Raw genomic sequence first — 15,103 nt, forward strand, 5'->3', positions numbered from 1 at the left:
TAGTAGATAGGAATTCATTCTCTCTCTCTCTCTCTCTCTCTCTCCCTCTCTCTCTCTCTCTCTTCCTGTCTCCCTCCCTCCCTTCCTCCCTCTCTTTTTCTCCCTCTCCCTCTCAAGTACATAATTTTTTCATTTAAATTTTTAAAAATTGTGAAAGTATTCCATAGGCAGAAATCAGCTTACCATCAAGAAATATTAGACCCCAAAATAGAATATAGCCCATTCTTGCAAAAAATGTAAATAAAAATATCCTAATTCTAGAAAGCAAAATATGCTAGATTATCTTTGGTATTTTGTATCACTAAATAATCACAGATTTCACTACAGTGGAGCAAATGGCCATCTGATATTTTTTAAGCTACTACAATTTTAACTTCTATATTATTTCCTTTTTTAACATCTATACACTAGAACCTAGAATAAGAAATCACATAACCATGAATCAATATTACTGGAGGACCTCTAGAGATGTGAAATCCAAGAGATGAAAAAAGCATTTCAAAGGCAGTCTCTCTTTAAAGAAAAAAAAAGGAAAATATCTCACTCAGCTTCTTGTGATAATGAAAACTTTCAAGTCAGCCTCCTAGAAGTCAAGAGCCCAATGCCTCAAGTGGCATGACCTGAGACATCCTACAAATACATGTGCTTCATGTATGTGAGGCTCTTGTATGCCAGCCTTGGTCACACAGCTGTGCAAAGGCTGAAGTAGAACCGTGTCTTGAAGGCTATGAGAAAGCCAGGAAAACCTTATCCTTCCTGTCATCAGTGAAAGACCATTCCCACTGCAGCACACACAGGGGCTAATTTATCACAGTGATAGTCATCACAGGGTAGGTTTATTGAGATCTGGTGACACAGAAGTCCTTCAGACTAGAACCCAGACACCTCGCAATCAATTCTCAGCTAAATCTGGGATGTCGAGCAATTCACAGCCTCTGAGCTTCTGCTGCAAGATGAACTACTGCTATCTGCCCAGTAACCCATAAAGTTCTTTGGAAGATCAAATTATTCATGCATGTAAAAGTGCTTTGAAAACTACAAGGCTTTATATAAATGCCAGGAACAAAAATCAGAGCCCATTCCCATTCTTTTGCAAGCTATGCTCTGGTTCTACATACAAACTAGAACTGTACACAAAATGACTAGAATCATTTCTCTCTGTTCTAGCACTTGAATAAAACAATAACCTTTGGATTTTTCCTCTAATAAGAACACTACAGTTCAGGAAAGATGTGAAATATAATAACTGGATCTCCAAATCAATGCTTAATAAGTTCTAGCCTCTATCCTAGTAGGTGTCTAGGGGCCTCCCTCAATAAGGCTGGTCATTGCCATGTTTTATTTATCAATGCCCAATAGACAAGACTTTCTGTTCCCACACCTAGAAATTAGCTTCAAATAATTTCAGCCCAAATATCTCCAACTGGTTTCCTGATCCTTATCTTGATTATTCTTCAAATTCTGTTTGACTCCCCTGCTTATCTCTTCATGTTCACTTCTCACTTGCTACTTCTGTTTTCTCCCAGGACTGCACACATCTGAGGACAGCTGCTCTGGGGTTCCCTGTCTTGATGAGTAGCAGTGCCATCTATCTGTTCTCCAAAGCCAAAACTCAGGATGCACGTAGTCCTAAAGCCCCAGGTTCCCGTCTCTTGAATCTCCATTCTCCATTTCGCCATTCTCACTGCTGTCATTCCGGATCCCATCAAATCTAGCCTAGATCCTTGAAACAGTCTTATTACTGTTCCAATTCAGTCACTCCGATACATCTTCTGTACATACACATCAGACACGTTCTTCATGCCTAGACCATCCATGGTCCCCTGTTGCTCTAGGATGAAATCCCAATGCCTTGCCATATTTTCAAAAGTCTCCATTTCACTTTCCCTCCTACTTGCCAACTCTGTATCTGGCCTTATTGAATTTCTTCACATGTGCTGATCCTTCTGCCTGGAACATTCTTGATTCTTCCTCTTCTCAGAGATAAACCTTTTTTTTATATTTAGGTTTCACATCACTTCCTCCAGGAAGTCTTTTCTGACCATCCCCTAGACTAATCTCGGACCCTCCCTCATGTTTGAACAGGATCCTGTCTGCATTTATTTCCCTATCATACACAGCACCGACAAATCTTATTGAATGAGTTTCTCAGTTGTCTGTCACTCTTGATGACACAGTCTAGATTTACCTTGCTCCCCAGTGAATGCCCAACACATTGTCATCATTCAATAAATATTTTGAATATGTCTGAATGAGTACATCAACGTAAGTGTTTCCTCAATTTTTCCATTGTATTATCCTTCTTGAATCAGAACTAACATTTAAGAGGAATAAATTTCTTCTGAAATATACCAAAACTAGTACATGTAATACATTATATATAACATAAACACAAGGAAACAACTCTTTACTAAAATGAGAGGCTGAAATACTTCAAAAACAAATCACTAGCATGAAATTTTCAAGGTCTATGACAGAGGTTGAAAGGGGAAGATGATCAGTCAGTCAACATTCAAGAATAAAGAGCATTGTGATTCTTCCTCTATACAAAAAAAAAAAAAATTCTTAACTTCAGACGGTCTCTGAGAACCTATTATCAAAACCCATTTTAGATTATAGTAAAAGCCTTTTACCTTGTCAGAGTGATCTGGAAGGAAGTATAGCCAGCAATGAACGAAGCCAATCTGGTCAGACTCTGCTTTCCCGATCCGCCCACCCCAACCAGGAGGGCATTGCCCCGAGGAGTACGAATGACACGGGAGATCTATAATATGGAAGAGAAAAACATATATCTTTCAACATGAAAATCTACTGTTTTGTCCTATTTACTCAATTCAAGAATAAGGCCAAATAGTCATTTTGTAAAACGTGTGTATCTCAAGAACACACTGGAAAGGGGAATTGATGGAAGGAATGCAGTCATTTCTGAAACAGTGTCTGGGATGCACTGACAGGGTGAGGACAGTGGACTATACTTTTGGGAATTAGTTAGTCACTGGTACACTCTAGGCTATGACTTGCTCTGGGTCTTTAACGGTGATAAATAAAGAAGACTAAGGCTTCCTTTTAATTTGCCCAACATAATGCAGTATTACAGAGTATAGCACAGAAACTGCAGGATAATCTCCACCCTTGGAATACAGAGAATGCAATTAATTCAAATATCTCCCATATTTGGAATGTCAGCAAGGGACTAAATAAAAGGAGAGAGAAATTCCCAAATATGGTATAGATGACAGAATTGGTTTTTCCTTTTAAAAATGCAGGAAGTGAGCATACAAACCCTCCTATTATTTGGGAAAGACAGTGCTACCCAAGGAACCCACCATGAGGTGAGGTGATTACAGCCAGGTGAGAAAGTCAGTGTTATTCAGCATCTTCAGACCCAATCCAATCCCCCTTGTGATGGAAGTTCATGTTGACTTGGCTTCATTAATGCCAAATGAACCTCTTACAGTAGCTTCCAGCCCAGCCTGGAGAAGGTTCAACATAGAGTCCTCCATGTCGCTCTTCTTGCCTTGAATGATAACCACTTCCCTTTCATTCCTAACTGAACTTTAGGTTTGGGCGTTGCTGCGATATGCATCTTTCTCGGACACCTGCCATGGAGCAGGACGGGGCAGAGAAGGAAAGGGTTGCTTCTCTGGGGCTGGAGAAGGTTCCCAGCGTGCCTGGGGCTCTACATTCTGCCAAGGTTGTGTTCAACATCCTCTTCTAGCTGAGGGTGCTCTATTCCTCTTGGAAATACACCTAGGTTTTTGGATTATTTACCCCAATTTAACGTTTACCCTGGGAAAAGGAGACCATTTTTCCGGTCTCTTGCGGACCTGAGAACCTATGGAATAGGTGAGTGCTTAGCCCTGTTTTCTCAGCCTCTGGCTTACCCTTTCTGTGTGATTCTCTCAGATGTCATTGTGGGGGGTGAGGAAGGAGTGGCACACCTTCACCTGGCACAACTTTAAATGGCACAGACAAGGCAGGTAAGAAGTTCTAGAAGCCACATTCGGACCTTCTGTGTCTTTCACCAACAAAAATTTCTTTTATGCAAGTGAATATATTAGAGGTTTATATAAATGTGTTTGTTAGGAATTAATAAATGTTCATTCCAAAATCTTTAACTGGAATTGGGCTGAAGTATTAAACTAAAACTTTCAATTCCCAGGATCTGGCACAAAGTAAATCCTCAAAACATATTTGACAAAATAACAGATACATGAGCAAATAGATGGCTTTAAAGTATACTCAAAAACTTAAAAATCAAATAGAAAACAGGGATTATGGGAGAAAGCGGCAGCAGGTGAGACCCTCAGATGGGGCTATGTTGTTGTGGTACATATGTTGTGAGACAGAGATATTCATTTTTAAATTCTATTAGCATATGTTTTAAAATTAATAATGTGCATGCTTTTAAAATGTCTTGCAGATGCCACAGTCTAGTGCATGCATAGTGGAGAATGCTGGGACACAGAGAGCAAAGATGGCAAAAGGAGGGAGGACTACTAGGCAAGTTTCCCCGGCAGGGGAGGCAAGTCTTTGGTATGGAGCTGGAATTTGATTTGGGCATTAGAGTTTATTATACAAAAATGCGGCATGGTGGGGAGGATTTCAGCCAAATTTTAAGATGCATGAATGGGACACACAACATCTCAGCAGGACTAAAATGTCCCCATAAATGTGGGAACTTCAATTTGAGGCATGGAGATAGTGGGAGACGAGGCAGCGAGGGTTGTTCAGGGACATACAGGGAAATTCCAGATAATTTATCAAGAGTCTCATGCTTGACCATCTTCACAGTAGCTCATCCTGTGAAGTCTGAGGTAGCTAAGACAAGGTGCCCATCCTCACAGAGCTTAGTGTTCAGTGGAGGAGACAGACACACAAAGAGTTACACCTTATAGAGCACAGTACAGGCTGGCAATGCACACTGGTGAGGCTCTCAGAACCAGGATGTGCTTAATCGTAAGTGTCCTGCTTTCCTGGACTACATTCTGGGCAAGACTCATGAGGCCAGGTGGTACGTAGAGGATAGAGCATGAAAACCACTCATAACCTAGTTTGAACTTTGACAACAGAGGTAAAAAAGATATCACAGAGAAAAACTCTGTGTTGAAAATCATTATTTTAACTAATAAAGGAACAAAGAGATATGCTTAGTTTCCAATCACATTCCATTTGGTTGCAGTTTCTGACTCCATTTTCATCTCTTGGAGTCTATTGTGTCTTTTAACGAGGGCATATACTGCTAGACTCACACACACAACACAGAGTGTAGAGGTATTGTGCACAGAATGTGAGCTTGCTTAAAGAGAGGGCCTGTCAAGAAGAAGGTGAGGAATGGAGTATTTTAACTCAAAAACTCCAGTCACTGATTCTTTGGCCAATTCCAGAGCAGACAGATTAGAGGCTGAGGGTGACAGGAAACAGGCAAGGACTCAGCTGAGGCACCCAGGACTCCCACATCACACACAATGTGAAGAAAGGCTCATCCCTCACCATCTGTCTCATGAAACAGAAAAAAGAGAGTTCGAGCGAACTTGGTCAAGCACAAGACAAACATGCATAAACTTCACCTTCAATTCAAGCTGTAATGAAATTTCTAGTCGACCATACTGTGTCTCCAATAGAAACACTGTCATGAAGTTGCCTTTGGTATTACTCATTTAGAAAATGGAAATTCATTATTCGTCCTTATAATTATTTTTTTCTTTATTTTTTGACAGGAAGAGTGGACAGTGAGAGACAGAGACAGGGAGAAAGGTCTTCCTTTTGCCATTGGTTCACCCTCCAATGGCCACCGTGGCCAGCGTGCTGCGGCCGGCGCACCGCGCTGATCTGATGGCAGGAGCCAGGTACTTCTCCTGGTCTCCCATGGGGTGCAGGGCCCAAGCACTTGGGCCATCCTCCACTGCCTTCCCGGGCCACAGCAGACAGCTGGCCTGGAAGAGGGGCAACCGGGACAGAATCCGGCGCCCCGACCGGGACTAGAACCCGGTGTGCCGGCGCCACAAGGCGGAGGATTAGCCTAGTGAGCCGCGGCACCGGCCTCATCCTTATAATTATTAAATAAGATGGAATGTCTATTCTTCCTGAAACACTTAACTCTTAATGATAAATTAGTAGCTAATTTCAAAGTGCTATTTATATAGGGCTTCAGAAGAACATTTGGGCTCATGAATCAGCACAGATGTCTCAGATTCTGATATGTCAGAGTTGCAAAGCTCAGTACCCTCACTCAGGGGATACTCAACTCCAGAACAGCCCCCTGATCTTCTTCCTTCTCCCTGACTTACTGGATGAAATGTTTCCTCACCCACTTGAGGGGAAAGAGATCATGCAGGCAATCCTCATTTTCAAAGGAAAGGTTCAGCGATAAGCTATAAAACCCTCTCCATTGCTAAGATCCAGCAATTATTAGAGGTGACAATTTGTAATTATGAGATCGTTCCTCATGGTTAACCCTAAGTAATGGAAGACAGCCCTGAATTGTCTTCTTTCTAACAGAAAGGATGTATTCTGAAAAAGCAATTGATGTCAACACGGTAAGGATATCAACAATTGGTTTTAAACAGCAATATCTTGCATCTTAGATAAATTAGGTCACTTAAGTTGTCAAGGAAAATAATATACTTTACGCCCAACCTTTGAGGATCTGTTGTCATCTAAACGATGCCATAGTGACTCATGTGACAAAATAAAATGGAAACTGTACTGTTCTGGTGGATTTCATTTGAAACAGAATTTTCATCTGCCCAAAGTCAATTAAAAATCATGGTAAAATACTCATAAATTCTACCACTGGAATCACTTTAAGATAAACAGCATTAAGTGCATTTACATTGTTATGCAACCACTACCACCATTCACCTCCAGAGCTTTCTTCAACTTGCAAAGCTGAAATTCTGTACCCATTGAACACTGACTCCCCATTGACATCACCTCCCACTCCCTGGCTCAACCACCATTCTTCTTTCTGTCTCTATGATTCTGACTTCTGTAGGGACCTCACCAGAGTGAAATCATATAATGTTAGCCCTTTTTTGTCTGAATCGTTTCACGGCATAATGTTTTCAGTGGTTATGACTAATTTTTTGAGTGACATTCTTTTCTTGGCACAGAAATGAGCAGACATGGCCTATGCTTTGAACTCAGATGTCAACCACATTCATCCTATGCACTGGGCTGGAAGCTGTATAGGCAATGCTGAATAAAATCACCACATCACACATTTGAAATACACATGTTCTTATTTTCAGCCTATAAGGTGTGACATGTTACATCCCATATAGAAATTAAATTGAGGCCGGCGCCGCGGCTCACTAGGCTAATCCTCCGCCTAGCGGCGCCGGCACACCGGGTTCTAGTCCCGGTCGGGGCGCCGGATTCTGTCCCGGTTGCCCCTCTTCCAGGCCAGCCCTCTGCTGTGGCCAGGGAGTGCAGTGGAGGATGGCCCAGGTGCTTGGGCCCTGCACCCCATGGGAGACCAGGAAAAGCACCTGGCTCCTGGCTCCTGCCATCGGATCAGCGCGGTGCGCCGGCCGCAGCGCGCCGGCCGCAGCGGCCATTGGAGGGTGAACCAACGGCAAAGGAAGACCTTTCTCTCTGTCTCTCTCTCTCACTGTCCACTCTGCCTGTCAAAAAAAAAAAAAAAAAAAAAAAAAAAAAAAAAAAAAAAAAAAAAAAAAAAAAAAAAAAAAGAAATTAAATTGGACGACAGCACTGAGTTTATTTTTAAACTGAATATTCTCCCAGGAGATGAAAATGAAAGGGGGAAATTCTGGTGTGAAGCCAAGTGCCTGTCACTTCAGCAAGATGCTACTTAGCGTGGCTACTGTACCTTGACTAAATGAGCCATTGCATCTGCAAAGAACACCATGTCCATGCCAGTGCCACGGACACTCTCATTATAGAGCTGCAGGAACATATTCAAACGCTCCTTTAGGTGATTAAAAGATTCAATTGGCTCATAAATTTTGGGCATTTCAGCATCAGCCTCCTCAGATGTTTCGCCTTTGGTGGAAAAGAAAAATCAGTTAAGTTTCTTTAAAAAGTTGAATTTCGCTACTTCCTTCAACCTAAATTCATACACTCACTCCCTATAATATACTACCAAATAACACTGAATTTCATCAAAACACCATATTATGCATCTTGAAGAAATCAAGCAAGCAACAGTAGAAACACTAAGATTTTTTGTGATCATATGCAATCTAAGTTCTTTCCTGTATAGAAGAGCCAATTTCAAATAATGTTTTACGTGCTGAATTTAATTTGAATCCACAATTGAACACTGGCATTTCAAAGATTCTCCCAGAGATTAATTGGCTTAATGGTCAAAAGGAATGCCAAAGAAGTAGAAATTTATTATCAAATCTGCAAAGAGGTCAAAAATTACATGATTTTTTAAATAAGAATGAAAAGATAAAGGTCATTGCATTTGCCCAGTAGCTTTTTATCATTTAGGAATTTGAAGTTATTACTGAGGCTAGAAGTGAATCTAAAGAAGTAGGTGGAGAGTTGAAAGGAAAGATAATTTCCTAAATAACCATATTGAAATATTTTACTGAAGAACGATGCATTAAAATTAATATATTTTAAAGCATTCTTTTTAAAAGCTTTTTGTTTTTTGTTTTTTGTTTTTTGACAGGCAGAGTTAGTGAGAGAAAGAGAGACAGAGAGAAAGGTCTTCCTTTTTCCATTGGTTCACCCCCCAAATGGCTGCTATGGCCAGCGCGTTGCAGCTGGCGTGCTGTGCCAATCCGAAGCCAGGAGCCAGGTGCTTCCTCCTGGTCTCCCATGTGGGGGCCCAAGGACCTGGGCCATCCTCCACTGCACTCCCAGGCCACAGCAGAGAGCTGGACAGGAAGAGGAGCAACCGGGACAGAATCCAGCGCCCGACCAGGACTAGAACCCAGAGTGCTGGTGCCACAGGTGGAGGATCAGCCAAGTGAGCCGCGGCACCAGCCTTAATTTGTTTTTTATAACCCTTTTTAAGATTTTATTTACTTATATGAAAGGCAAAGTGACAAAAAGAGAGCAAGAAAGAGAGATTGATTGATCAACCTTCCATCAGCTGGTTCATTCCCCAAGTGGCCAGAGTGGCCAGGGATGGGACAGGCCAAAGCCAGGATCCTGGAATTCCATCTGGGTCTCCTACATGCGTGGCAGGAGCCCAAGCACTTATCTTCTGCCGCTTTCCAGGCATATTAGCAGAGAGTTGGGTCAGAAGTACAGCAGCCAGGACTTGAACTAGCACTTATATGGGATGCCAGTATCACAGGCAGTACCTTAACCCATTGTACCACAATGCCAGCCCCCCAAATTAGCATTTTTTTTTGACAGGCAGAGTGGACAGTGAGAGAGAGAGACAGAGAGAAAGGTCTTCCTTTTGCCGTTGGTTCACCCTCCAATGGCCAAATTAGCATCTTTTTATAAGATCAGAATAATATAACAACTTATCACTTTTCCAAAATTGACAGCAAAAAAAGCATAATGCCAAAAGGAAGAGCTAAATTGGACATTTGGGGCCGGCACTGTGGCATAGCAGGTAAAGCCACCGCCTGCAGTGCCAGCATCGCATATGGACGCTGGTTTGAATCCCCACTACTCCTCTTCTGATCCAGCTGTCTGCTATGGACTGGGAAAGCAGTAGAAGATGGCCCAAGTGTTTGGGCCCCTGTACCCACATGGGAGACTGGGAGGAAGCTCCTAGCTCCTAGCTTTGGATCGGCCCAGCTCCGGCCATTGTGGCCATTTAGGGAGTGAACCAGAAGATGGAAGACCTCTCTCTCTTTCTCTCTGCCTCTGCCTCTCCTTAACTCTGCCTGTCAAGTAAATAAATAAATATTTTTAAAAAGTTACTGTTTAAATTGGACATATATAAATTCACTACAAATTAACATTAGTAACAGGAAAAAAAGTGACACATTAGTTGAATGTACCAATAACAACTTGGAAATTCACTAAGTACTGGAAGAATAGATGGATCTTCCAAATATGATAGTACATAATTATTTTTAATTGACCTTATTCTAATAAAATAGTATGTTAACATTTTTTATGATACAGCAAGGAAATTGGTTTAAAATAACCATTAAGATGGGCCCACTGGCAAAGTTCTCACTAGTCAACTCTCAGAAGTCACAGCTCTTTCATTAATGCTCAGCTCTAACTTCGGGAAACAAAGCATTTTGAAGTCACAAAAGGTAATGTGTTTTCCTCCCCCACACAGAACAGTGTGCTCTGTTCCTTGAAAACCATAATCTAATTAATTATCTATCATCCAGAATTAGAGGAAGTAAAACGCCTAACCTTTACAGGATTTTTGTATGTGTTTGATCTGATTCAAAATAAAATGTGTATCAGTTTCTCTCCATGTTAGGATTATTCCAACTGCAAATCCAGCAATAAACACCATTTCACAACTGTCACTTAGATATTTTATATAGAGCACACAGATCATTATCAGAAATATGCCAGGGCCTGCCTGGTCATTTCCCATTATGTAGAAGATATGAATTATATATTTTAAATATTTATTTATTTGAAGGTCAGAGTTATGGAGAAAGACTGAGACAGTGACAGAGAGACAAAGGGAGAGATCTTCCATCTGCTGGTTCACTCCCCAAATGCCCACAATGGCTGGGGCTCGGCCAGACTGAAGCCAAGAGCCACAAGCTACATTCAGGTCTCCCACATGGGTGTCAGGGGTCTAAGCACTTGGGCCATCATCTGCTGCCTTCCCAGGCACATTAGTAGGGAGCTGGATTGGAAGCGGAGCAGCCGGGACTCGAACCAAAACCCACATGGGATGCCAACATCACAGCCTGTGGATTCACCTGCTATCCCACAACAACAGCCCCTGAATTGTATATTTTTAAACATATCCTTCTCAAAAATTAACTTTAAATCTACCTTTAGTATTTGAAGAGGTCATTAAATGAAGGAAACACAATTCTATTTAAGCCCACTTATTTTGGGGGAGGGGGAGAATTGGAGCACGGCCTCTTTTCATAAGAAAAGTAATATATCATATTGTTCTTGAAAGCATAACTACAAAATCTTTCCTTCACATCATTCATGTCTTTCCAATTATATTTAACAGCCCTATCCAATAATTTGAAGGATTTCTTTTCATTTTTAACATTTGAGATGACCTGAACTATGATAATAATCATTATTTTTGCTACCTTTCAATCAGCAACTACTATAGGCCACAGACATTCCAAGACATTTTGCGGATAACCTTTCAATTATTTCCCACAGTATCCATGATATACATGATAAAATTTCCATTTTCATAAATAAATAAAATATGAATCAAGAAAGTTCAGAGATGATCAGCTAACACGTTTGATCCCTTCCTCAACTCTAACTCTGGCAGGCTACAATTCCTGTGTGTTTTTCTTTTCTCTTCTTAAGATCCAAGAGTGCTATGCATAAAAATAGTGGCTCTTTAAACTCTGTAATTATGCATTTACTCACTCATTCCATATTTACTGAGCACCTATTATGTCCCAGGGTAGTTTCAGAAAAAAAATTACTAGGGGGCTGCTGTTGCAGCAAAGTGGGTTAAGCCACCACCTGCAACACCAGCATCCAATATAGGCGCCAGTTCAAGACCCTTTTGTTCCACTTCCAGTCCAGCTCCCTGCTAATGCACCTGGGAAAACAGCAGAAGATGGCCCAAGTACTTGGGCCCCATACCCACATGGGAGACTTCGGCCTGACCCAGTCCCAGGTGTTGCAGATATTTGGGGAGTAAACCAGTGGATGACAGATTCTCTCTCTCTCTCTCTCTCTCTCTCTCTCTCTCTCTCTCTCTTCCTCCCTCCCTCCTTTCCTCTCTTCCTCCCTCCCTTCCTCCTTCCCTCCCTCCCTCCTTTCCTCTCTTCCTCCCTCCCTTCCTCCTTCCCTCCCTCCCTCCCTTCCTCTCTTCCTCCCTCCTTCCATATATCCCTTCCTCTTTCTGTAACTCTGCCTTTCAAATAAATAAATAGATATTTTAAAAGAGAAAAGAAAAAAACACTTCACAGAAAGTCAACATCCCTCAACTAAGTCTTCCATCTTTAGGTCTCCCTTTGGGGAATCCTTTCTTGGAAATTTCAAATTCTGCTTCAATAGTTTACCTGTGGCTTCAGGTGCATCCCTCAAGAAATCCACAAAATAAGCATCAACTCCACAATCAACCAAGAGTTTTTTCTCTTCACCAAATTCTTCCTCCACCAAATTTGCTAAAGCCTTATCAAACCATGTCACATCATCAGACACCGTGAAACGATCAGCTATAACCCGTTTACATTCATGCTTCCACAGTCTTAACAGCTCCTGTTAAAAGCATAATTAAAATGCATTATTAATTCCTATTATGCCATAACTGGGAATTCAAGTTGACCCTATTGGAAAGTATAGATGAAACACTCAAAAATATTAAGGTTAAAATATGCTTCACTGTACTTCAAATTGGCCTCATTCATGTCCTAAGTATACAGCCCAGTATATTAAAGTATATTAAATGTAAAGCATAATACATATATTAAATATAAAATAGAACCTATTCATTTGTAGTCTCTAAGTTTAAAAGAAAACATCTCTAAAACAAAAATATTAAATGTCACTTTGATCAACCAACAAATATTATATGTAAAAATCTTAAGTGTGGGATGAGTTAGCCTTTTTGGAAAAGATGCCTACATTGAAGCAGCTGGAGTTTAATATGAAATATCACATAAGGAAAAACTCTCATGTATACAAATGATGTTACAAATTTGCTTAGCAGAAATAAAGAAAGTCCGTAACAAAAATCTGGATTATCTAAACAAAGCAATCACCTAATCCAAATACTCCCAGACTGAAAGTTGAAGAAATGAATTACACGATACCCTTTTTGCTCTATAGCCACAATAACAAACGTTTGTCTAGCCTCATTATTTCATATTTTAAAAAACTGGTGGAAATGTCTTAGCTTGTTAATATTTTGCAGTTTAGAAGGTCTTAATGCCATTCTATTTCCTGCTAATGAAATAGTAAAATGCTATTTGGTTGCCAGAATATAAAGAGTTTGGTAAATTATGAGGATTCTCCAAAAAGTTTTTAGAAAATGGAATTAAAAAATAAGTTGCTGTAAAGGTTTTGAAATCCATGCACAGCATTTTTGTTACACATGTTCTGTAAATTTTTGGAGGCTCTCCATATATTCAACAATTCAGTTAAGACAAGTTCATGGTTACATCAGTTGCTGGAAATGATTATCTTGGTCTAAAATAAACACCAAAAAGTGGCTATTCCAATCTAGAGTAATATTTGAGAACTGCACTCATAACTCCACTGATCTATCAATAATTATGAGAGAAAAAAATCAAGTTAAAACATTCACTGCAAGTAAAATGACTGTCAGTTATGAGTTTTCCCCAAAGTGCTCATCTTCAAGAACCAGCCAGTGTGGTTACCTGCTCTGTGAACATCTGGAGTAGAGTTGGGGTTTTTTGATAATCAGTGTTTGATGGGTTTAATGACAATTTTGTTGAGATTTTGATTATCTCTGTGTGTTTATGTGAAGTCCTCTAAAACACGTTTGCTCACCTACCACCTCAGCTCCAAAAAGGCTAAAGAGAGGCCAACCCTGACTTTTCCAGGGCACATGAGTCAGGCTTTGGAAAAACAGGCATACTGGTCTTTTACATAATTAACTTAGTTTGAAGGGAATTCTTATAACACAGGGAATTGTCATTTTCAAGTGCATGAAAAAATGCTTTTTCTTATATTAAGCAAACTTTCTATTCTGTTGCCTCTTTTCAATTTAACCAACATATATAATTTTTCTAGTGCATCTACCTACATGGAAAGATCATGAAAGATTAACAAAATACATTCTTTCTGGAAGGGGAGAGGGAGTGGGAGAGGGGAGGGTTGCAGGTGGGAGGGACGTTATGGGGGGGAAGCCATTGTAATCCATAAGCTGTACTTTGGAAATTTATATTCATTAAATAAATGTTAAAAAAAAATACATTCTTTCAATTTTGAATGTTTATAAAGAATTACTTTAAGTTAAAATACTAAGTTCAAAATATAAAAACTATTACAAAGTAAAATCAATAGTGATTATTTTCATTGGTATAAAAATTATATGATAGGTTAAGAAAACCAATTGTTTCTTTTATTCAAATCATTCAAAATAATTGTGTATACTATTTCCTTAAACATAAACCTAACTTAATTGGAATTTTTAATTGAAATTTTCTGATATATTTGCTTTTTTAATTCATGTTAGTTGGAAACAGGCAAAGAATACGCACAGGGAAGCATCTCGGAATATTTCCATAATTTAAAGTAAAATTAAATTAATAAAAAATGGTTAAGATGCATGCTAATAACAATGTTATTTTTTGTTCTTGGTCTTTCTCTCTCTTAGATGGCACTTACATCTGGTTCCCTGATGACTTCTGAAGTCGTGCTAAGCATTCCTTGCCAGATCCTGGAAAGATCCCGAAGGTTAAACACATAATGGAACTTGGCAGGGGTAGGGAGCATTTTCATCTTGGTCATCTGCCATAGTCGGCGTGTCAGTGGCACCAGTCTGGTCACTGAATCTCTCACTTCCTCTGAAAAACCCCTCTGGATACAATAATAGCCTTCCCCAATCACACCTGAGAAAGGGAGGAAATCAGAACATTTTGACTAGTCACTCAAATGAAGTCAGTTAAAATGAAAAGCATTATAATACAGAAGTAATGCAAAGGTGATGACACATTTTTATTGATAGCCACATATTAAATAAAATTATGTTAATAATTTTATGATGCTTTTTTAAATTTCATAAAAGTAAATATAGGTTTAAGGAAGTCAACATTCAAGATACTGGAAAGTTGGGGCTGGCCCCATGGCATAGCACCATACAGGCACCAGTTTGAAACTCGGATGCTCTACTTCTGATCCAGATCCCTGCTAATGTGCCTGGAAAAGCAGTGGAGGATGGCTCAAGTACTTAGTTCCCTGCATCCACATGGGAAATCTGGAACAAGCTCCTGGCTCCTGGTTTTGGACTGGTCCAGCTCCAGCTATTGCTGCCATATGGAGAGTGAACCAATGGAAAGAAGATCTCTCTGTC

At 40.1% G+C, this 15,103-nt stretch overlaps 1 protein-coding gene across 3 annotated transcripts in view; it reads right to left on the reverse strand.

Moving 5' to 3' along the window:
• DNAH5 (dynein axonemal heavy chain 5) overlaps window positions 1-15,103 on the reverse strand; it is a 319,159-nt gene that overhangs the window by 78,749 nt on the left and 225,307 nt on the right. For all 3 annotated transcript variants that reach the window (XM_051853566.3, XM_089312625.1, XM_089312626.1), the window contains exons 50-53: window positions 14,419-14,642; window positions 12,126-12,324; window positions 7,835-8,007; window positions 2,634-2,764 (exon numbers count right to left, since the gene is read on the reverse strand). In XM_051853566.3, the coding sequence (XP_051709526.3) occupies window positions 2,634-2,764; window positions 7,835-8,007; window positions 12,126-12,324; window positions 14,419-14,642 (727 nt within the window). The remainder of the gene's footprint in view (window positions 1-2,633; window positions 2,765-7,834; window positions 8,008-12,125; window positions 12,325-14,418; window positions 14,643-15,103) is intronic.

The sequence above is a fragment of the Oryctolagus cuniculus genome, chromosome 14, assembly GCF_051225735.1.
Source record: "Oryctolagus cuniculus isolate XC-2025 breed Fujian yellow rabbit chromosome 14, ASM5122573v1, whole genome shotgun sequence".
In the NCBI taxonomy this organism is placed as follows: domain Eukaryota; kingdom Metazoa; phylum Chordata; class Mammalia; order Lagomorpha; family Leporidae; genus Oryctolagus; species Oryctolagus cuniculus.